At 31.8% G+C, this 24,036-nt stretch overlaps 1 protein-coding gene and 1 long non-coding RNA gene across 2 annotated transcripts in view; one reads left to right on the top strand and one right to left on the bottom strand.

Moving 5' to 3' along the window:
• Positions 1 to 15,388, top strand: part of LOC113393129 (progestin and adipoQ receptor family member 4) — a 64,467-nt gene extending 49,079 nt beyond the window's left edge. The window contains exons 3-6 of the mRNA XM_026629847.2: positions 531 to 634; positions 1,976 to 2,113; positions 14,279 to 14,419; positions 14,611 to 15,388. Of these exons, the coding sequence (XP_026485632.1) occupies positions 531 to 634; positions 1,976 to 2,113; positions 14,279 to 14,419; positions 14,611 to 14,676 (449 nt within the window). The 3' untranslated portion in view covers positions 14,677 to 15,388. The remainder of the gene's footprint in view (positions 1 to 530; positions 635 to 1,975; positions 2,114 to 14,278; positions 14,420 to 14,610) is intronic.
• The window catches only part of LOC135193526 (uncharacterized), a 199,132-nt gene continuing 189,510 nt past the window's right edge, over positions 14,415 to 24,036 (bottom strand). The window contains exons 2-3 of the long non-coding RNA XR_010309280.1: positions 14,583 to 15,982; positions 14,415 to 14,491 (exon numbers count right to left, since the gene is read on the bottom strand). This is a non-coding gene — a long non-coding RNA (uncharacterized LOC135193526). The remainder of the gene's footprint in view (positions 14,492 to 14,582; positions 15,983 to 24,036) is intronic.

The raw sequence follows: 24,036 nt of genomic DNA, 5'->3' as shown, positions 1-24,036 counted from the left end.
TTCAAATTTAACTCTGGACTCTTGATTGAACACAGCTCTCGATGCTTGATCAATTAAACAAACTTACAATGGGATACATTTTTCTGTACATTTTAGGGCACAATGTTTATTTTTAACAATGGTAACTAACATATCATATATCGATGTTTTTTCTATAAAAATATATCCCCATTTTATCCAACAGCCGAGAATAATTTTTAGCTGTAAAAACTATAATAGTAGTCACGATCGACTTTATAGGCACTGACCAATGGAGGCGATCGTGACTACCTACCATGAGGTAGTCATTCTGATCTTTTATTCACAGTATTTTATTTATATAATTCAAAATGACGAAATAGAAAACTTACAAATGATCTTTATTTCATGGAAAAATACTAGCACTCATTTTTCATCATTTACTATAAATGAGAATAGTACCTTTGTTCTGATAAAGAAAAATATCCAATAGAAAAAACAAGCCTATGAATAAAACAAATTGAAGTAAGAAACTAACAGCACATTTTTTTAACGTAATCAATTATTCGCAGGTGCAATTCCGATGGTGACGGCTACGGTATACTGTGCATCCGCTCCCCTGCGCTACGCCGCGCTCGCCGTCTACTGCCTGGGGAGTCTGCTGGGCCTTTATAAAGTAAATGGATTAGTTCACACAGTAAAAACTATAATGACTATAGGTACTCAATTATATTACAGCGATTAAGTACACAATGCATAAAGAGGCCATTAAATTATTCTTCGAACACAACACTTCCATAAAAAGAAAATACGTGCTGTATTTTTATTATAGTATTACTTCGATAACATAGTAGTTCTCTTTTTTATTAATATTGTATTGTCTTCTACAAAATTATTAAGAAATGCTTATTATTAATATTGTCTGATCTAAGATGTTACACTGCTCACGAGTGCCGCGTGGCGGTGGTGGGCACTTTTTTTAGACAGTATTGCAATAAACACAAATTACGAATACTGCGGAGAATATATAAATATTTAATTTAAGTTTTAATTCATTTTAACTCTAAATGACAATTTACAAACATATCAAACATAAACATTTAATATCAATATTTTAAGAGAAAGTATGTCATGCTTTTTGATTTAACATTTTAATGTGCTTTGTCTTGGCTTATATTTTTTGTGTGCGACTTATTTTTATAACATGTCTCTTATAGAATCTACTGTATATATTGTAGCTATATACTTGATTGTAGGTTGTTAATCCTGAAACCCGGGTCGGGCCATTAAAAAGTAGTTTTATTGGCCAGATATATAAATATAGCTCAAATAGGCAGTGATTATTCTGCGCTACTACTCAAAACCATCGTGTCTATAGTACGCCCTGAACCGACATATTTGAAACGACCACGAGAACATAATTTTCGATACATAATAAACAAGACATTGATTTGTTTTTCAAAAACGGATCAAATCGCTATAAAATATGTGTTCCATTTTCTTACATTTTCTTTGATTATATGAAATTCCAAACAAAACAATCGAGTGCGACGAGTTTTTGTTTTTCATACACAATAGAATAAAGAAGTAGATCCTATTGCAGTCTCATTGTTACGCAAACGAATGAAATCAGAATCTTTATCACATAATAATGTGTATATATACACTACTCTACTGAGCCATGATTCATTGATAATATTATATTTATAAATGTGTTAAAAACTTTTGCAATAAAATACTGAGTAGCAGCATTGTAACAAAGATCCAAAGAAAGAGAACTCACGTTATCACTTGTCTTGCTCACATTCTTCATTCTAAATGTAATTCGTGTCCTTAAGTACCTATGTGAGCGGTTACCATTTTGTCAGGTTTTCGGCTATTTTTCAAAGGAATTGAAACAGCGTGACCAGTAAGTGAGGATAATAATACTATCTAAAACGAATTTAGAAAATATTACAAATGACAGCTTCTCAACTCGTTACATTGCAAATGTATTCTTACATATTATGATTTATAGGCGATGCGAGCTTGGTCGCCGTGGGAGAGGAGGCTTTGCTTTGCGGCCCCGTTCTGCATGCGACTGCTGTTAGCGGGAGCACGGACGGCACGTCTCGGGGGCGGCGATCCGCATGCTATCCTGCATGTTTTCTTACAGGTAATTAAACGACATCTCTACAATCTGTGTTTGTTACATCATACTGAATAGCTCAATTATTACCAAAACGAAAGGTTAACCTTATGTAATATATTTGAATTTATTAGTTTATTGCCAATAATTCAATTTAGAACACAGAAAATAAAAATACAGAAAATTGGAAAATATAGTTTTAAATAATTTTTAAACATACCAATCAAACGTGCAGCGAGCTAGGAAATATCAGTCTCATACTAATCTATGGAATAGTACCGACCTATTCTATAATGAATAGAATAGTAACAAGTTGTTTATAGATTTAAAACGCTTTACTAATATGCTCTTTGATTATCACAGAAATATACCAGACTATGTGGGGTTTTAATGCTTTCGAAACTAAGCTGTTGCATAATTTGCATAACAGTGTATGGTCACAAAGATGAAACCATAAACACCAGGAATAGAAGCCCTATGAGCTACTTTTTATTTTAAGATACATAGATCTCACGTTGCTAAATTTCTTGAACCACCTTAAAGTTAGCAGTCAAAGTATAACCCAAATACATTGGCGCTGCAAAAAATACTTACGATTCCTTGCCAAGACAATACCAACATTGGGAACTAAAAAGTTATGTCACTTGTGTCTGCGGCTCACTAACCTTTAAAACTAGAACACAACTATACGAAGTAGGGCTATTAAGCGGTATGTGAATAAGTAATGAGTGCAGAGTTTACACAAACCCCTACCACTTAATGAAAACTTTAAAAATAATGTTAACGACCTCACCATCATCATCTCGAACCAAAATCTTTATACAGGAAATTACTAAGAACAAGACATTTTATATATCGCTGGAAAAACGCTTTTACGCGTTTCCATGAAATGGAATGTGGTCGTTTTTGGAACTCGCCGGTCCCTAGAGCGCCTAGTGCACACTACCATACCGACATACTCGCTAAAAATTAGCGGTACCTATCAGTCTCTTCAGAAGGCATCGCGAGATAGCTTACTCATGCTACAGTTACAACCCGACGGTTCATCTACCTTTGCTGGCCTCCTAACTAGAGGGGACCCCGAGGTACAAACTACTCCTGGTGAGGCTTACTGTGAGGATAAATTGTTGGTGTCCCTCGGCGAAATGGGTCAGCAGAGGCACTTCACTAATACTCCCAGAGAGATCTTCCTACCACACTATGCGGCACACTCTACTAGGGTGTGATGCGCCGTATCGAAATTCCCGCCACACTCATGGCAGGAGGGTGTCACTCCTACCTCACTATTCGGTGCAGGTTCCTCGCGAACTATTTTTTTTTTTTTGTAATGAAATGATTAAAACTTGGTTAATAATATTGTTGTAACAACACAATGTACTAAAAAAGGAACATAAAACGTTTTAGAGTTTAGAAAATAAAGTCACAGAAATATCAAAGCATTCAATGCTTACTGGTAATGTAAGCTGCTGCCGCAAACGTTCGCTCAGGTGCAAACACTGATTGAAGGAATAGACAAATATAAAATTCCTGGCTTGTTCTGAGCGACCTGGAACTTTCATTTGTAGGAATTTTATGGATTTAAAAATGTCGAATTTCTTAAAAAATTCTGGTATATACGAAGCAATACCATATATGATGCTACTAATTCATTTTAACAAAATACACCATATACCGAATTTTTTTTAAATATTGAGGGTTTAAATACTTTTATAATATCTATTACAGAGACTGTTGCAATTAGAAACATTCATCATCATTATTAAATCATCAAGATTTTAAGTGGGTATATTAATATCCAATTAAATAATTGTAACTTAATTTTAATATTTATTTTAAAAGTGAATTATAATGTTCATCTTAATATTGTATCGGTAAATCTAAATTAGGTAATTTACGAACCATAATATCTTTAAAACAATTTACTTTATTAGCCGTTATTGGCCTACATGTAATTAGTAGTTTATTTTACAAGGAAAACTTGTGACCATAGTTGTCAGAAGGTACATTATTTTTAAATAATACTCAATATATTTTACATTTACAAAACACATTTTTAATACTCGTAGAAGTTTCGTTGATGATAATAATAATAATAGGATAATAGAGTATAAATATATTATAAGATCCATTCAGAAACTTTTTGATCTTTAAAATTGATATCTTTCAGGAAAATAAACATTACTTTTGGTATTTATCCTGGATCCTATTTATTTTAATTCATTTTGCAATTGAATGTTTATTTACATTTTACTCGGACTTAACTTGCATACACAAAGATGCCTTCATAACATCGAATGGGAAAATGTACCTATTTTATAATCCGTGTACCTACCGTTAATTATCATAATCATTTACATACTAAGCTAATGGTATTCGACCACAGAAACATTTAAATATTTTACATAAGTAACAACAGTCATTATAGTATCCGGGATCATACATCTTATTATAAAGTAAATATAATTATATAAATGCCTAAGCAATTACTATTGGAAATGTATGATATTCCTTTTTAAAACCTCAAGGGGCAGATGATTTAGTACGTAAACTTTAAGCTCTGCCGATATAAAACATGAGCAAATGATATATCTTCAGGTCCCTAACCACCTAATTGTACTAGGGTTTTGGGAGCGAACCAAATGTCGCAATGACCTGCAACAGCATGCTCGGATCCATATCAACGCCACGACGACGAGTTAGCGCGATAGAACTGTTACCGTCTCCTCACTATGCTGGTGTAATTTATCTGTTGTGAGCTCTTATTCCTAGTCCTAGTGCGGCGGAAGTTGGACGTGTGTGTTGAGCTGCGTAGGTCCAACTTGCAGATCTTAACGACTACAACAATTATTTATGTAAATATTCGCAACCTATCAATTATTATTCAAGTCTGAATATGTTTTAATTGAGTCGTTACTTTTTATGACTCATCATTTTGTTAAATTATTTCCTTCCCTCTCAACAAATATTTCCTTTTAAAAACACTTAGCGGGTGTTTTGGCCTTTGATTGTAATATATTATTAATTAAGCTGCCTTATTGGACTAGTGATTAGTATATACGACTACATATCTCGAGAACCAAGTTTCAAACTCTAAGTCGGACCATAAACGTTATGATTTTTTTCGTCCCCTTGGACGAATCCTTATTCTCACTAGCAACCTAATTGTTGTGACTGCCAATGTTAACTCCCATCGTTCGAAAAAAAATAAAGTCATTGGTCCTGTACCTAAAGTAACTCCGTTTATGTGGAATTGCTGACCCATCCGATTTTGAGAATGACGCACAGGAGAGTTCATCTTAAATAAAATTAAGAAAATAAATAAAATTATATTAGAACTAGCTGTTACCCGCGGCTTTGCTCGCGTAGAATATGAATATGTTTACAAACTAACTTAAAATATTATGTTAATGTAATACCTCTTTGTATACCACATTCTGTGTGTATTTGAGCCCTTAGGGTAGAATATCCAGAAACGCTTAAATGCGAAACAACTCATTTTTAATCTATAGCCCAAAAATAAAATTTCGAGCTTCTAATTTCAAAATAACGGACTTCCAGACTAACCTATATAAGAAATGTCCACCCCTATTAAACCCCTTAGATGTAGAACATCTAGAAACACTTAAATACGTATTTAATTATTTTTAATCAGTGTCTCAAAAATATAGTTTCATATTTTTAACTTAAAAAAATGACGGACTTTCATAAAAACTTTCATCCCTTATTTCACCCCCTTAGAGGTAGAATATCAAAAAACACTTAAATACGTATTTACTCATTTATAATCAGTGTCACAAAAATAAAGTTTAATGTTTCTATCTTTAAAAATGACGGACATCTATACAAACTTTCAACCCTTATTTCACCCCCGTAGGGGTGGAATATGCAGAAACACTTAAATAAGTATCTACTCCTTTTTAATCAGTATCCCAAATATAAAGTTACATGTTTGTAACTTAAAAAACTACGGACTTCCATACAAACGTTCAACCCCTATTTCACCCCTTTAGGGGTAGAATTTCCAAAATTTTAGTTAGTTTATAAGTGTACACCCCAAAATATAAGATTTATGCTTCTAGTTCTAAAAATGACAATACTTTCAACAACTTACAACCTTTCATCCCCTTTTCAACCCTTTACAGCACTTTTTTCCATATAAAAAGTAGCCTATGTCCTTTCTCAGGCTCTAGACTATTTGTGTACCAAATTTCATTTAAATCGGTTCAGTAGATTTGGCGTGAAAGCGAGACAGACAGAGTTACTTTCGCATGTATAATATTAAGTATGGAAGTATGGATGATATGCATGATTTAAGCGAATTAGATCTTTATATTCAGTATAAATAAGTTTTTAATATTCTTTTAAACACATATGTATATGCGATATGAAATAACATATTTCTGAAATGCGATAACTTGTGAACAGTCTTCATGACATTCAGCATCTACTGGCAAATCTCCAGAGCACTTCGGTGAAACCGTCCCAAATATACAGTAAGTGCTTCCCGTCTTGTGAATTTACCGCGTTAAGCTCAGTTTAAATATTTGAAACTTCAAATCTCAATGGCTTAGACTATAAGATTATGATACAAAATTGCGACAAATATCGGATGACGATGTAATAGGAATCAGGTTAAGTTATATCTTTTACATAAAAGTCTGATATTTGAAGATGAGTATTTATAAATTTAAACCCTTTCCTCAAACAGAGGGCCCAACTGTAAGACATTTGCGTAGGTATCATTCACTCATTAGTTGTTCTACCGCTAAGCAGCACAACTTAGTATCGTTGTTTTGCAGGATGAGTGAGCCGATGTAATTACAAGCAATAGGGATTTAATTTCTCACTTAAGGCAGCGCATTACCGATGTAAGGAGTGGTGAATACATCACCTAGCGCCGTTGGTTGATATATCACTTAAAATACGATAGCTTATAGAATAAAATTTAAACTATTCCATAGTTTTTCTTAAACTTCAACTAAGGCGGGAATTTGAGTAAATTTACCCGGCTCAAAAATGTGGTTAAGATATTATAGAAGTTGGTAATGATTTCAAATAAAAAAAGGAAAAATTATATGCAGGTTCTACCAATAAAACACACCATGTATCATTTTCAAAACATAATCAGCCTGTAAATTTCCCACTGCTGGGCTAAGGCCTCCTCTCCCGTTGAGGAGAAGGTATGGAGCATATTCCACCACGTTGGTCCAATGCGGGTTGGTGGAATACACATGTGGCAGAATTTCGTTGAAATTAGACACATGCAGGTTTCCTCACGATATTTTCCTTCACCGCCGAGCACGAGATGAATTATAAACAAATTAAGCACATGTAAATTCAGTGGTGCCTGCCTGGGTTTGAACCCGAAATCATCGGTTAAGATGCACGCGTTCTAACCACTGGGCCATCTCGGCTTTTTCAAAAATTAAAAGAAAATACAGATTGATTCGTTTACAAATTACCCTCCGGGTTGCAAAAAATGTAAAAACATTTTTTACAAAAATAAACTGGTGACAAACTTAGAGAACAAAACTATATTTTGTAAAAATATGTATACATGAAATTCATGCTTGTCACATCTGTCTTTCATGATATAAGAGTTGTGTATTGTAGTTTTTCAGTTAGGTATTAAAAAAAATCCATTCAATCCTTTTTAATAGTATAGTTATTTTTTTTGCATTAAATAACATAAATGGAAAATTATGTGAGTTATTGTTGTATTTAATGGTTTTCCGCAAAGGCCCTTATCTGTTTAACACAGAATTTTCCTATAATGATCGCATACAAATTACAATAACATCATTAATATGATCAATTATATAATTTCCGCGATAAGTTTGATTGACCTTTTTTTACTATTTGAAGTCTTTTGAAATTTTCTGAATGTGCATGAAGTGAAAATGGAATCTATTCAACAGATTTTATAAAGCTGTCACTGATGGAGCTTTTGAACTGAGTAGGTAATATAGAACATAATAACTCTTTGTTCGGATTTGAAAAGGTTTCCGAGATAGGTCACAAATAGCATTACTAAGTAGTTATTGAAACATAAATGATTCGAATAACAATAACAGGCAAAATATATATACATACCTAAAATGTGTTTATAAGAACAAATATTATATATAAAGTGTAAACAGCTAGCGAATAATAATTCAAACGAGTAATTACATATTACTATATATATTAAAATTGTCATTAGCGAAATTAACCGACTGATATGATTAATGTCCATAGATAATGAAAGGGTTACATTTAAAATCTTATAGTCATAAGCGCGCAGTTTCGCTTACGCTCTTTTAATATTACGCTTTTGTAATATTTAGAACTTTCTGAATATTTACGTTAACAAATTGATGGTAAATAAATCAAGATTTTTATTATTACTAGTGGTGAAGGTCGTAAAGTTATATGTGCTGCCCTCAACACAATGACTACGCGGCAAGAGTACGTAGACATGTACGAAGATATCGCAAATCTACTACAATATTGTTACGTGAGACTTCAATTCCAAAGAGGGCATGATCTGCAGAAATACTTTAAAGATGAATGATAGCGAATAATAAGATCTACTCTAATACCTACAATACATCAAATAGCTTAAGGATTCAAAAAGCATTGGCAATTCGATAGGATCAATTTCTAGAAGGGCTTTGGTTACATTTGGCAACTTTCGTTACCTTTATTGCAAAATTGCAAGATGAAGGTTTTCGTCTCACCTGCCATGAGATATTGTACCAAAGCGCGGACACTATCTATGGGACTAGTTCATGATATCAAAGTAGCTCGTTGTGCTATGGAGGGAGATAGACACGGACTATCTTTTATGGATAAAATACTGGACATAACTTGAAAATAAACAGACTAAAGAGACAGTGAACAGGCCACGAAAAGGGACCGGTAGCTACTTGAGCGGTCGAATACAAAAGTGGGGACTCCAGGCAGGTGGACCGATCGAACCCTATGTCGAGCAGTAGATAACAATTGGGTGAAGATGAAGTTAGGAAAAAAAGGCCATGTGTATCCGTTTGAACTTTTAAACCGACAATTATTTGCGCAATTGTACAAAGAACCAATCTAAGAGGTAAGAATAGAAGAACACATCTTTGTCACTGGTGACAGGTCACAAAACAGCTGAATCGAGTGATATGTTTTATTTATCTTCATGACGTCGCAAACGTTCGTGACGTAATTTGTAGTGTCACGTGTCACATAACGATTAGGTGTTATTACATTTTCTTTTAAAGCTGCATAACGTTTTTATACGCAAGTAGGTGGAGTCGTTCGGTGAGGTACAGATCTATCAACTCCCGAAGGTGAGCCCTCAAAGTTAAATTAAGTATTTTTTAAATAAAATTATCAACTATAATCTCTCTTTTTGCTGTGCTCACTCTTAATCTTCTCACGCACACTAAAACACTTTGTAAACACGAGCGTCATTCACTCACATGAATGCACGCCGATATTTTAATGTAGAGGAGCGCGCCTTTGTCAGAAAATAGTTTTATATATATATATATATAAAATATAAAATTAACGTGAATATTATAAAGCAAGATACGAGTATCGATACAATATGAGATCATGGTCATAAAATATGTCTTTATAGAATACTAGCTTTTTGCCCGCGACTCCGTCCGCGTAGATTTCGGATTTGTGACAGGATTGCGTATCTCAAACGAAAATCAAAATATAAACAACAATCAAAATAAAGAAACAAAATCATTTTTTTTAAATAATTAGAAGATGAATTTTTTAAACTATGCGAAAATTATGAAAACTTTGTAATACTATACAGATCATGTATGTGATGTAAATAGTTATATTATGACTTGATTTTTGATTTTGTAAACTTATTTACCGACAATTTTTTTCTATACATATAATTAAGGAGTAAATCGACCGAATCTGTAGGTGTACATTGATGATTTTTTGAAAATTCAAAGCTTATTATTATTATTATATTTTTATATGTTTAATAGAGGTCGCCCGCAACTCCGCCCGCGTGGATATCGGTTACCGCTGCAAAAAGCCTACCCAGGAAAGACACGGTCAGCAAAATGATTCCCAGGTCAATTCATAGACACCGACACTAACATCGACGACGCAGTCATTATCCGCAGGCTGCATAGATTGTCTTTATGTGGATGTTAAAGTTGTTAATGATGAAAATATTTAAATGTAATTAATACTAAGTTTTCACTTCTGCCGGCAGTCCCGGAGTGCAACCCGATGTTTTAGGATAGATAACTAAAGCGATTATTGTAGAGCTTCTCTATAAACAACATTCGACGTTAAATTATTTTCAGTTAACAAAATATACTAATGGTCAGGAGCCCCGACCTGTGATAGGGCAACGTAAAGTTGCCCATGCGTAAAACATTATTTTCGTAAATCAATTCCTACTAATTTGAATGTTTGGCCCTGGGATTTTTTTATCGTTAGTGCGAAAGAAATTTTTACTGGAAATTGGAGCCTTTTGAAGGGTATAGGCAAATCAGTAGGAATCATGGGTATTCTTGGTATATGAGCTTGTTCACCAGCTGCAGAGCCGGTGATAATAATCTTCGCTACTATTAAATTATCTTTTAGCTCCTTTATAAGAAGTCTCGTGTTGTATTACACATGTTGGGGGGGCTTAAATTTCTGAGAAGCATTATCGGCGTGCCAACTTTTAACGACAGTTCATGAGGTGGTAGTCCAGCGGGGTTCAGAGAATTTAAATGTTAGTGACGGTGTCTATGGATTAATAGCACTTAACTTCACCCGGTACTTTCTGCATAATTAAATTGTTTATTTCGTTGACTGTTTCGTTCCTGGGAGAAATTATTTTGATAAGGATTAATAGCATGAGTAAAATAAATGTGTATAGGTGTAATCCAAAAAAAAACAAGATTTTTAAATAAAAAAATGGTTGTTGTGCCTCACTCGACATAGATAGGTATAGTGTGTCGCGGACTTTTTTGTAGATATTTATAAGATCTACAATTAATTTGAACATTTTATGGTTCAATCTTTTATAGTTTAGGCAGCGTACGCAAAATAAGTAACTTTTTTGGTCGATTTTTTACACCTTGTGTCCGAATATTATTATATTCTATAATATATAGTGTTCCGTATCTTACGGAACCCTATTTTTTCCAAAATAAAATTTAGCCTATGTTACTCGTGGATAATGTAGCTTTCGAATGGTGAAAGAATTTTTTAAATTGGTCCAGTAGTTTTTGAGCCTATTCATTAAAACCAAACAAACAAAGTTTTCCTCTTTATAATATTAATATAGATAATATAATTGTTATGTATCTGATTTAATATAACACAGACAAAAATGAAGTCTACTTTTATGGATTATATATTTTTGTTACAATTATATTTATTCAAGGCTGAACTCTTCATCATGCCTTCCAAACAATAGACAATAAAATCTTAGTATTTTTACCGTATAATATATAAGAATTATTATGATATACATAGTATTACACTTTCGTAAAAAGGAAATTCGATCAAAAAAAAATTCCACACTAAAACAGAAGAAAAAAATGTTCCAAGATTTTAATGATTAGCATATACAACAATAAAATAATTATTAAAAGTCAAGTACATCCATTACTCTGTGCTAAACTAATATGACACACAGAATTATGTATATATTTATTTTATCTGCTATAGGAAGATAAACTGGCAATTCGGCCACCTCGTCTGGCGACATAGACATTGGCATTGTAAGAAATAGTAACCATCCAATACTAACAGTGCCGTATTAAGCTAGCGCGCGGCCCGTAGCAAATTATTTTGAAGAACGGTTCTTAAGTCATATCATCATCATCATCCTCCTGCCCTTATCCCAATTTGATTTGGGGTCTCGGCAGCATGTCTTCTTCTTCCATACTTCTCTGTCTGACGTCATCTCACAAGTAACATTCTTTCCAGTCATATCGTCTTTCACACAATCCATCTATGGGTTCTTAAGTATAAAGTGATAAAAATCAATTACATTTAGGTTATATTTTTGTGAATAAATTATAATCTAGTAGATTACTATAGGTCTTGCTAGGCTTCGAGAAGTACAAAAAGTCAGAGATGAGATTGCCTGACCATTTAGAATAATTTTGATAAGGAACTAACAATTGAAAATTGATGATACTAAACAATTTATTGAAAAAATTATGCTAAGACAAAGATGAGTGGGTTAAAATATGCGGGGCCCCTTTTCGCGCAGGGCCCGTAGCAATTGCTACTCGTGCTACGAGTTTAATGACGACCTTCGTGGTCGAGTATTGTGTACACCGGTTTTCATGACGTCCCGGGTCCCGGTACCCGGCCGAGTCGATGTAGAAAAAGTTCATTAGTTTTCTATGTTGTCTTGGGTCTGGGTATTTGTGGTACCGTCGTTACTTCTGATTTTCCATAACACAAGTGCTCTAGCTACTTACATTGGGATCAGAGTAATGTATGTGATGTTGTCCAATATTTATTTATTAATATTTATTTGTCCAATATTTAATCCGGCACAGAATATTAATAATAATTGCATTATTGCATCGCCTGAGCGCTTTCAAAACTAAGATTATACATTTATATACCATGTGCCTATAGTTACACTGGCTCACTCACCATTCAAAACAGAACACAACAATACTAAATATTGCTGTTTGTCGGTAGAATTTATGATGAACAGAGAGTACCTACCCAGGTGGGCTTGCACAGCCCTACCACCGTAGTAACAAGTTAATTATAAATCTCGTTCTATTGTTACAAACTATATTTTATTGTGGTTAACATATTCATATTTTTACGCTTTATTCTCTAATAGATTTTTTTTTAATAATGACATATTTTTTCTTTGAATTGTCCTTAATAACCTTCCTTTAACTTTATATCCATTCATGACTGAATTTTACATTTCGTGGTTAGCATTGCAGTCATGTCATGCATTCATCCGCTTTACTTTGAGGACGTTAGATTTTGAATTATGATTAAATACATTTACTAATTTTATAATGGCTAGTTTTCCGACTTCTATAATAAGTTCGACTTCGAGTCAAAATAAAAACCATATTATTAAGCAAAATAAATATTTCAATCAAAACGTCAAGAATTAACCGAGATACTGAAATATTTGCACACTATTGTTTTGTGATTTATTAAAATAATTAAATATCTAAAACAATAAACATTAAAATATTATCATTGATGGGCTTCGATTTTAATTCAGGGTTAATGAAGATTTTAATAACATAAAAATTATAAACCTAAAATCTATACTTCTCTATCTATATTAATATTCTAAAAAATATTTTCACTGGTAGAAGGCTACATTATTCCTGAGTGCTATAGGGTATAAATTATACTTATATCATTTTCTTTATTGAGGATATTGCACCCGTGCGAAGTTGGGGCGGGTCGCTAGTATAAAAAAGATCCGAATTGTCTTCGAAGACTACTTAATTTTTTTAATGGTCATATTACAAAAAAAAATTGAAATTAGAAAAAGTTGAGTTTTTTTGCACTCTAGAAATACTTTAGGATAACTCGATTACAAAACCCAACGCATTTTACAAAATAAAATTTTACAAGTAAACTAATTATTATTTTTCAACACAAAACACTAGGTAGGCTTCGGTAGCGTAATAGGTCATGACGCTAAGTAGATTAAATACGACTCTGTAGAAAAAATATTAGTAATAAGGCTTCGCGGCGAGTGCAATTAAAGCGATGAAAGCCCACTTTAATACACGCGTTTTGGCTTCAAGTAAAATTCTAAATTTAGTATGTAATTTGAAGTCTAATATTGAAAGCCAGAGTATATTTAGGGCATCGTCTAAAAACTCGATCCAATAATGTTAGAATACATTTATTGTTTTTTTATAGGACACCTACATTTTAATTCACATCTGTATACATTTAAGGACTTAAAAAAATTATGTAAATAAAAATTCTACTTAGGAATAAAAATCAAGTATTTATTTGCCGGGAGTTTAAAATTATAATAAAAATCTTTTGGTGCTTAGCATAAGATACATTTAGGTAAATGCAAATTAAAGATAAAGTACTCGAAAAACATAGAAGTGCTTTATGAGGACCTGCAACGTTTTGTATTAACAATCTTGGTCCCATTCCTTATTATCAGTAATTTATGCCATATGTAAACTAATTATGGATTTTTAAAGAAAATTTATATTTATATTCCAGGATGCAGTATCCTTGGGCGGTGGTGTTATCGGAGCACTACATATCCCGGAGAAATGGTTCCCGGGATCTGTGGACCGCTGCCTCAATTCACACAACATCATGCACGTGTTAGTCGTGCTAGCTGTGTACTCCATGCACCAGGTCAGAGCTAATACCTAATAGTGCCCATCAGCGTATCATCGAGTCCCGGTTTTCCTATCTGATGTAATAAGCCTGTAAAACAAGGAAACAGTATAACTACATAACTATTAAAACTCCACACAAATTTAGCTTATATTAAAACACTTTAACTCTAATTATACACCTTTTCAAACATATTTTTGTTGTTTTAGGTGACAACGAAAGACCTGGCTTGGATGTCAAGCGTAGACTGCAGAGCCCCGCTCCATCAGCTCTGACGCAAGACCGACCTGTTATAACTCATAACCCCAAACATGTAGTAACGCTCTTATGAAGTGACTGTATATGACTTACTTGGCGATAAAATACACATATAACTTAATTTAATTTATTAACGAGTTTAGAACGCAATGTAACTGTTTGATCAGTTGGTTAAAAAATAAATACCAAACCAATGTAGATCTTCCAATAAATCGCCAAGATAGTCTATATTCCCCCTTGTAAGCGAGTCTATTGAAGTGTGTCAATAGTTTAAATGAATGCACAGGTAGGAAACAAAATAATAGGAAAACGAAAGTTGTCTTTTAAATATATTCTTCGGAAAACATCGGATATGTTTTTAATACAGTATTTCAAATAAACATACAACTATTCAGGTTCTACGAGTCATATTATATAAAAGAATCATAAATGCTAATAAATACAAAAGGAAACCAAAGTTAAGAGACAATATAATGGCCTATCGATTCGTTTTCCGAACAGAAATGTAACGTGATAAAGCATTTTTAATGTTTTGATATATTAACGGAATTACATTTAAACCATACGAAGTGAATCGTGATCTGTTTTTAATAGCTATAATAATGATAGACTTAAGATAATGAGTACAATTAACGATATTGTTCTACACATTACTATCCGAAACCTTCCGTTGGCTTTATACTATAATTATAAAATTAATTATAAATCACAAGGTGTATTTTCCAAAACCAGTCCCTTGCTGTAAGTAGATATAATTCTAAGCCTAAAGTGCTTTGTTCATAAGACGCTAATTGTAGAGTCGTTCGTGAAATAGAATTTCTTATAGGCAATAAAAAGTAATTCTTAAAAAATTTGACAATATAACAATATTTTAGATGCACTAGTAGATCTGCAGTAACACATCATTCTAGACTAGGGGAACTCGTCGTGTTTAATTGTATTTTTTTTAATTATACAGTACTAGTACCATAACCATAACTAAATTATTTTTTAAAAATGACGTGAAGTTGTAAAGCGCTAGAGTAGGATAATAGTTATAGAAATCTTAAGAACAATTAAGAAATTAAGTAAAACTGGAAGTAAAGTTTGTCATAAACTCACCAAGAGTTTGGGAAATGCTTTCTTCTTTTCGAATCACTTTTGAGTTTTGAATAAAGCGCTGTTTTCTCTCTTTTTAATACAGTTCTAGAACTGAGGGCATTTGATCGCTTAGCATCTATTTCGTAGCTAGCAATATTTTATTAGAACGCAAATCCATACCTTGTGATGTAAGTAAATACATATACAATTATATTTTAAATATATTTACTTACTTTGTTTTGTCTTTTTCCGTTTGTTTGAAATTTATAATAAAAATAATCAAATATATCTCTTTTTATTGTTAATAACAGTAATGAGTTATTTTAGTTGATTTTATTCACAACACACGTACATTTTATTTCACAATTAATAAGTATCAGATATAATAACGTTAACCGTTTAAATACGCTTGTATTTTCTTTAGTTTATACTAAAATATAAGAAGAGAATATAAATTTTTCGAAATAAAATACGCTTCCAAATTATCTTGCTAATCTTGTTGAGAACATGTTTCGTCCGATAGCAAATTTAAAATGTTCGAAGAAATGAATCGCTTTTCACTGCCCTATAACAATATGGGAATACTAAATTGCAATTTTTACCTTATTCCTATGGTCATGTAACTTCTAGTTGTAATTTAACAAACGGTTTCAATAGCGTAGTTGTAAAGATACATCTAGTAAGTAGTTAGGTAGTCGACAAGCAATAATAGACAATTGTTAAGAAACTTGACAAAAGTAGATACATCACACAAAGTAAATAGCATCCATAATATATTTATTGCTACTTTTGTCAAAATTCCTTTATTTCGATTATTATTTAAGAAACTCGTAGAAGCCAAGATAATTGTGGCTTTATTAGCTGTAATCTTAATGAGGTAAAGATACACAAAGGTGATGACGATTTTCCTAATGACGCCATAATGAGGCCGTTTCAATAATATTTTTGGAAATCGATACTTGACCTTAATAACTATACAACAGCGTACATGAAATATTAACAAAGTCGGCATCAAAAATTACTATTATAGAATTTAATTTTAAAATAAAATAAGCTATATTTATGAAAAAACCGTATTTACCTTGCATTTGAATATTTGTTATTATTATATATTTATAGTTTTATTATTTTTTTCTAAGAGATCTATAAAACTCATTTAATGCGGATATTAAATAACAAAATCAAAACATTATTTCTTATTAAATAATTTAATTTAAGGTACTCTTAATTGTGTCATGATAGATATTATCCATTATATATACGTATATATCTAATATTTCGGTTTGTAACCAGAATTGTAGCGTTTTTATTAATTGAGCTGGAGATGGTAACCACCAGACTACGACAAAAGGAAAGTTATTAAAATCATAATAATTTAAAGCTTATTACAACATAAATAGAACGAAATAAGTCCTACCTAATTTATGCTGTAGAGCCAATGATCTTTGACTATATAATTAAATTTAAAATGTGTTTATGCTGTTGTATGTAAAATAATTAATAATTATAACAAATACTTACGTCGCTAAGAAAAGAAAAAATTGCAGAACCAATAGTAACCGTGAATAACATGTGATACGTATATTGACCAAGGCAACTAAGACAAAAAAAAAGTGTTCTTTAAAAGTAACGCATAGTAATTCACTGTGTTTTGTAATCTAGATTGATTTATTATATTAATCGCACGGCACTGTGAGGAAATACTTAGTAAACACAGTAACGTGTAGTTTAACAGCAATTGTGTCTTTCCTGAGTTCTATTTTAATGAAAATAACTTTTATAAATCAACATAATAATTTTGTCAAATGTCACATAATCGTTAATTTCAGGGAAAAGGGCTTTTTCATTGTATATTCAATAAACATGAATGAATTGAACATTTTTATTAAAACCACTTTAAAAACCCATTTCCGTTAAACTTTAAGAAATATATCGAACAACAAATTCTGAAAGTCAAAATATAGCCGAAGCTATAAATTGGTATAAAAGTCATGAATGGCTCAGTACAGTTAGTTTAAAATCGAATGATGTCTTCAAGTATTATATCGTTACAATTGCCGTGTATGAAAATTGTATTGTTTCCCTAATGGTGGTCATGTAAGTCGTCAAATTTACCAAGAAACTGTAATGTGGTTAAATAATTTCGACACAACGTGACTATTGGGATTTTTATTTTAATGTACATATATTACAATTGATATCCTTATAATTTAGAGTATTATATTCCTCAATAATAACGTTTATTTCTATACAAAAACCCGTTAATAAGAAACATTTTTAGGACATGTTTTTTTAAATGAATAAAACTACAACTGGATACGAATATAAGATTGATTTTTTTTTTCAAAAACAATTAATGTATAATAATATCTCTGTCCACTCTCGTGCGATGTTTGGAAATTTCTGTATTATCTGAATACGTCTGATTTTATTGTAAAGTCGTTTTTGCGATAAACAAATACAGTTCGGTTGCGGTACAGTGAAGCGTCTACCGAATTAGCGCTTTTGTTGAGAAGTGTTTATTTTAAAAATAAAATAATAATTAATTAATTGAGGTTCATAGTGATATAACAAAGCAATACACCAGTATTTTAAAATATTAAATTAGAAATATGTTTGTCGATTATATCCTAATGAGTGTTGAAACAGTTACGCATCAGTTCATTTATCTTGGAATTTGTATGAATATGAATTAATATTAAATATTTCAAACTGTAGGCGTTGATGAGAGTATTAAAGTTTATTTGAATTTAACTAGTGTTGTTTTATTTTTAATATTTGTCTTTAGTAGTAAAATGAACATAAGCTATATTTTTTTCTTTCAGCATATTCTATATACCGTACCCAAACGCACCGCGTTATCCAAGTTTTCTACTCATTTTCACATAGTCGATAACAGACATACTATTCCCTACTTTAGAAGCAAAAAAATGGGTACGGAATTATATTTGGTATATTAATCTTAAATCCCGATGAAAAATAAAGAAAATGTATAATCAAAGATACCTACAACGAAAAGCAATTTGGACGACAGTTATTAAAGATATCTTTATAATAATTATGCATGTATTTTACACGACAAGAATAATGTCTTATTTATCTTACGAGACATAATAATTATATAAATGGAAAAAACTGATAGGTAAGGGAAATATGTATTATTTATCACGTAAAGGCGCTCTTATATACACTAGCGTCAACGTTTTACCTAAATAAAATACTCATTACTAACCGCTTTGGAAGCCTAGTTAACTATTTCGAGCCAGTTCATTCTAGTATAATGTAATATAATGCACAGAGGTTCTCTTTGTTATTAAAAGCTTTTGTAACACTTTCAGTGTTTTTAGGTCAAATCATGCAGACTGATTAGAACCGTTTTCTCTCATCCGACGGATTTATAATTTTACAAACTGGTTCAGTTCCGATGAGAGTTGTTATTCTAAGTGACCTGATTACAGACACCCAAGATCGGTTCCACAAGATGAGACGCCTTAATCTTAAACGCCATCACATCATAGATATACGTTTTCATATCTAAAAAAATGTTTTTAAGTATGATTTTTAGTATTAATTTATGATTAATCAATCCGTCATTTGAAGCCCACAAATGGGAAGTTTTTATTGATATGGCAAATATGATTTAAATAATCAACATAAGCGACTTACGGTTTTGAGAAACTGCAAGTTATATGTATTATAGTTATATTAGCATAATAATATATAAAGATAAATAAATATTTTAAATCACAAATTCTCTTTTCAAAAGAATCAACCATGATATATACTTATTGTCTTCAGTCTTATTAATATCCTTAGGTTTTTCATTATATATACATAAGGATAATAAAACTAGGAACCAATACTTTATTTTATTTGATTATTAGATAATATTAATTTGATAAGTTTAAAGTCAACTTATGACAATTTGACTCTGAAAGCCGAATAGATGTAGATCACCGTTCAAATAGCACAGGAAGCAAAATAATTTATTTAGCACTATATAAACTAACACTATGCAAACGCCTCTTAGCTACAGTATCAATTACGTGATTAAATGAAATAAAAACAGCTCCGGTAGGAATACGTAGGAGCGGATAAGCACTCTGAAATAACTAACAAATCAATACACGACCCTCCTTTAACGATACATAAACCTACGTAGGTTCATTGTTTCAGTAAATATGAATCATACAAAACCACACGCTATGCAATAGATTTAAATTGATGTCGCTGTCATAAGAATACCCAGCCGTTATAATATACTTATACAAAGATTTCTTTCTCAGCATATTCAATTTTTGTATTTTAAAAAGGTAAAAATAAGGTAGGGTACAATACAGATTTACAATACCAAGGTAAGTACAAAATTAAAGTGAAAGCGGATATTAACAGTTATGTAGATTAATCAAAAACTTTTTATTCTGCTTAACGTAGCAAGCTTTTAGCAAATCGCAACGCAATATATAAACCTAGGTTTCGTTAATCTTTACTTCTATCATTGAAATATATGGACTTTGAAATACGTACACTATGTATGTATGTATCTATTTTTATTTTAGAGGTATCCGGCATATACTCTACACATAATATCCCTCTGGCGTGCTTATTAAACACACTACTGAACCAATCATATGTACAAAATAATAATTTCCCATAGACAATTTTTACTACTTCTTACTGATTTGATATATTCGTAGCTGTTTTGTAAAATAGCATGAAATGTATTTATGACTATGACATTTTAAGTACGTTGCACATGATTACATCAAATATAATAATTGTCCCAACTGCGTTATTTCTAACGTGATACTGCACTATTACGCATATTGCTTGATTCACTTGGAACACAAACAATAGTCGAACAGCCTCTTAGAAGTACCATATTTTTAATGAAATCACTTGTAATTAAGTTTATTTTAACACATCATAGATTTCATGTATCAAAAACTTATCCTAAACAATATAAAATTTATTTTTATGGATATCGCTCAACAACTGAATGTAAAGCGCTTTATAAATATGACACATGGGGAAGAGAAAAGTTGCTGGAAGTTGGAACACAAGACAATCATCTAATGCAGCGCCATGGTTTCCGTTGTATATACAAAAACATAAAAAGATTAAGATACTACAGAGGGTATAGGTAAGAGTAGTATTGGTATTGTTTTGAGTTCGGGGATATTTTGGGGACAATTCAAAAATAAGTATTTTCATAATATATGTCATATTCGCGACATTAATATCCAAAGAAGTAGGAGTAAAATTATACAATGAAAATCAAAATGATCTAAAATTAACTAAAGTAATAAAACAATTTTCTGATGTTGTTTTATTACAGGAAAATCTATGCAAATAATTGAATGGTATGATAATAATAAAATGATCTTGAATATTGACAAATGTTATCACATACAATTTTACTCGTAAAAAGAAAATTATACCATCCAAATATTATATAAAAAATATAGAATTAAAGGAAGTTGACAGGATTCGTGACTAGGCATCATATTGGATAATAAATTGAATTTCAAACTGCATATAGATAAAGCTCTTGATATAGCAAACAAATCACTAGGCTTTGTTCTAAGGTGCTCCAAAGACTTGAAAAGGAGTGAAACTGTTTTAAGTCTCTTTAATTATTTCGTGCGTAGCAGATTAGAATATTGTTGCTTAATTTGGTCACCGTGTCAAAAATTGCACATTAATAGAGTCGAGAATATACAAAAAAAGTTTCTTCGTCAACTATCATATAGATTTAGGATAAATTCAAAGTCTTATAATGAAAGATGCAATCTGTTCAATATACAAAGTCTGGAGAATAGACGAAAAATATTGTCAATGAAATTTTTATTTAATAATAATATTGACTGTCCGGAACTTTTATCACAATTCTATTTAAACGTCCCTCGCATTAATTCCCGTAATATGAGCCATTTCTTTTATACCAGATTATATAAAACGCAACTAGGTAGGAATGCCATCATATCGAGATTATCATTGTTATACATCACCATCAGTATTAAAGTAAAACATTTAGACATATGTCACGATAGTCGACCTCAATTCAATCGAAAATAAAATAAAATAAATACAATGAATAAACTATATAATGTTGAAATATTCAAAAAATGAAAAGCCTATATTTAAATACAAGCATAGCTGTCATATTGACCCCTCCATACACATACTGTAAACCTCTCCGAAACGCGCTGCATCTTCTGATATAGGTTTAATCGTTTTTGGCACTTAGGCAAAACAAAAAAAGTCTCTCGAGTTATAAATATATATTGGAACGTGCAAGAAAACGAGATAATAATATTATAATAATTGCATTATTTACTCTATAATTTATTCATTCACCGTTATATGTGTCCACAGTAAATAGAACATAGCGAAGAAGACTAGAATATTCTAATACTGTACCTATTGATTGATATTAAATTAAGTTTAATTTCAAACGATTCTCATAAGTTTTTTTATAACGTAGGCGGACCGTTAAATGAGCAACCAGCCAGATGGTAAGTGTTCACCGTCGTCTATAGGCATTGGGGCCATTAGAAATATTAACTATATCACCAATGTCCCAACCGAACTCAAAAATTAAGATGTTTGAGCCTGTAGTTATTACCCTTCCAACCGGAACACAACAATGTTGAGTATTGCTATTTGGCGGTGAAATATCTGATGAGTGAGTACATCTTACCAGTCGGACTAATTTTAAATGTCATGTTTAAAATAATAATTTAGTATATGATTTATCAAATACGAATAATTAATCTTTCGGACGCTTGCAGGTGCAGGATGATCCACATTAGACTTGTAGAATACGTTAGGAATGCAAAGATACTGTAAGTATTTGTTTAATAATATATAACTATTCAGTAGTTCATTAGTCATAAGTAGTTCACTAATCTACTCGGTCTAATATCACAAACTCACAAGCAATAAATTCGTCTGAGTAATTTTGTATCTATGTATGTACTAATTATGTAAATTTGTAAAATGACGTCATCAGACATGTCACTTCTTGAATGTGACGTGCCTCATGACGTCATTTTGCTGAGAAACAAAAATATTTCAAAAAAAATAATTTTTAACAATTAATGAAGCGATATCATAATTAATCTGTGTACGGACTTTATTATCATATTTTCCTTCTGATTATAATATACATATATATATATTATCCGACATGTCTTTTATTATTAAACATGTTTTTGACATTCTTCGCTAATGCAGATAATGCATGATTGAACAGGTTACATCTTGTACACGCCACCACTATTATGCTTGACTTATTTTTGTATATAGTTTGAATTTGACTACACGTGAAAGCGGTGCGGCCATAATGAAATATGATTGGTACTTCAAAATATAACATACAGAATGTTATAATTGGATCCGTAATTTGTCGGATTACAAGGTACTATTTTGTAAAAAAAAGCCGGACTATAGGGTCTTAGGCAGTAGTCTATAATTCGACAAATTCGATAATCCTAAACTGCCCTGCAAAACATTCGTCGGATTACCGGGGATCTATTGTATTTCATTTGTAGGCGGACTAGCAAATGGGCCACCTGAAGATATGTGAACGCAGTGGTCCCAAAGATATTGGTACTAAGAAATATTAATCATTCCTAATAACACCAATGGGTCACCAGCCTTGAGAACTAAGATTTTATGTCCTTTGTGCCGGTAGTTACACTGGCTCACTCGTCCTTTAAATACACGGAACACAACAATACTAAGTATTCCTAAGCTGTGTTCCGTGTGTTTGAAGGGCGTATGTAATATCAAATTTTATATTATACATCATTATACTATCAGCTATCTCCGTATCATAACAATAAAAGAACAGAAATTTTATTAAGTTTTTTTTAAGAAATTTTAAGTTACCCACTTACTTACCCATTTAGAAACTACATATTCTAATTCCGATGTAGCCTCAGGATCCCGGAATGATGTATTAAAAAATCCCGTAATCCCGGTATTGAAAAATATGCCCACAACTTATCGCAGACTCACTTGTAACCGGAACATAGCAATACGAACTCTTGATGTTTTGCGATAGACTAAATGAGAAGTTGAAAAAGTTGCTTCGTGATAGGGCTTTGCACGAGCTCGTCTGTTTAGGTACACTCATCAGACATTCTACCATATTGTTGTGTTCCGGTTTAAAGGGTGACTGAAACACTGTATCTACAGGCAGCAGGGACATACGTCTTAAATACCAAGGGTAGTGGCACACGTCCGATGTAAGCAATCATTAAAATTATTAACGAAATTATTATGTCTAT

The sequence above is a fragment of the Vanessa tameamea genome, chromosome 12 (assembly GCF_037043105.1).
Source record: "Vanessa tameamea isolate UH-Manoa-2023 chromosome 12, ilVanTame1 primary haplotype, whole genome shotgun sequence".
NCBI lineage: Eukaryota > Metazoa > Arthropoda > Insecta > Lepidoptera > Nymphalidae > Vanessa > Vanessa tameamea.
Note: the sequence above shows the minus strand (reverse complement) of the source record. Positions and strands in the feature narration are given on the sequence as shown.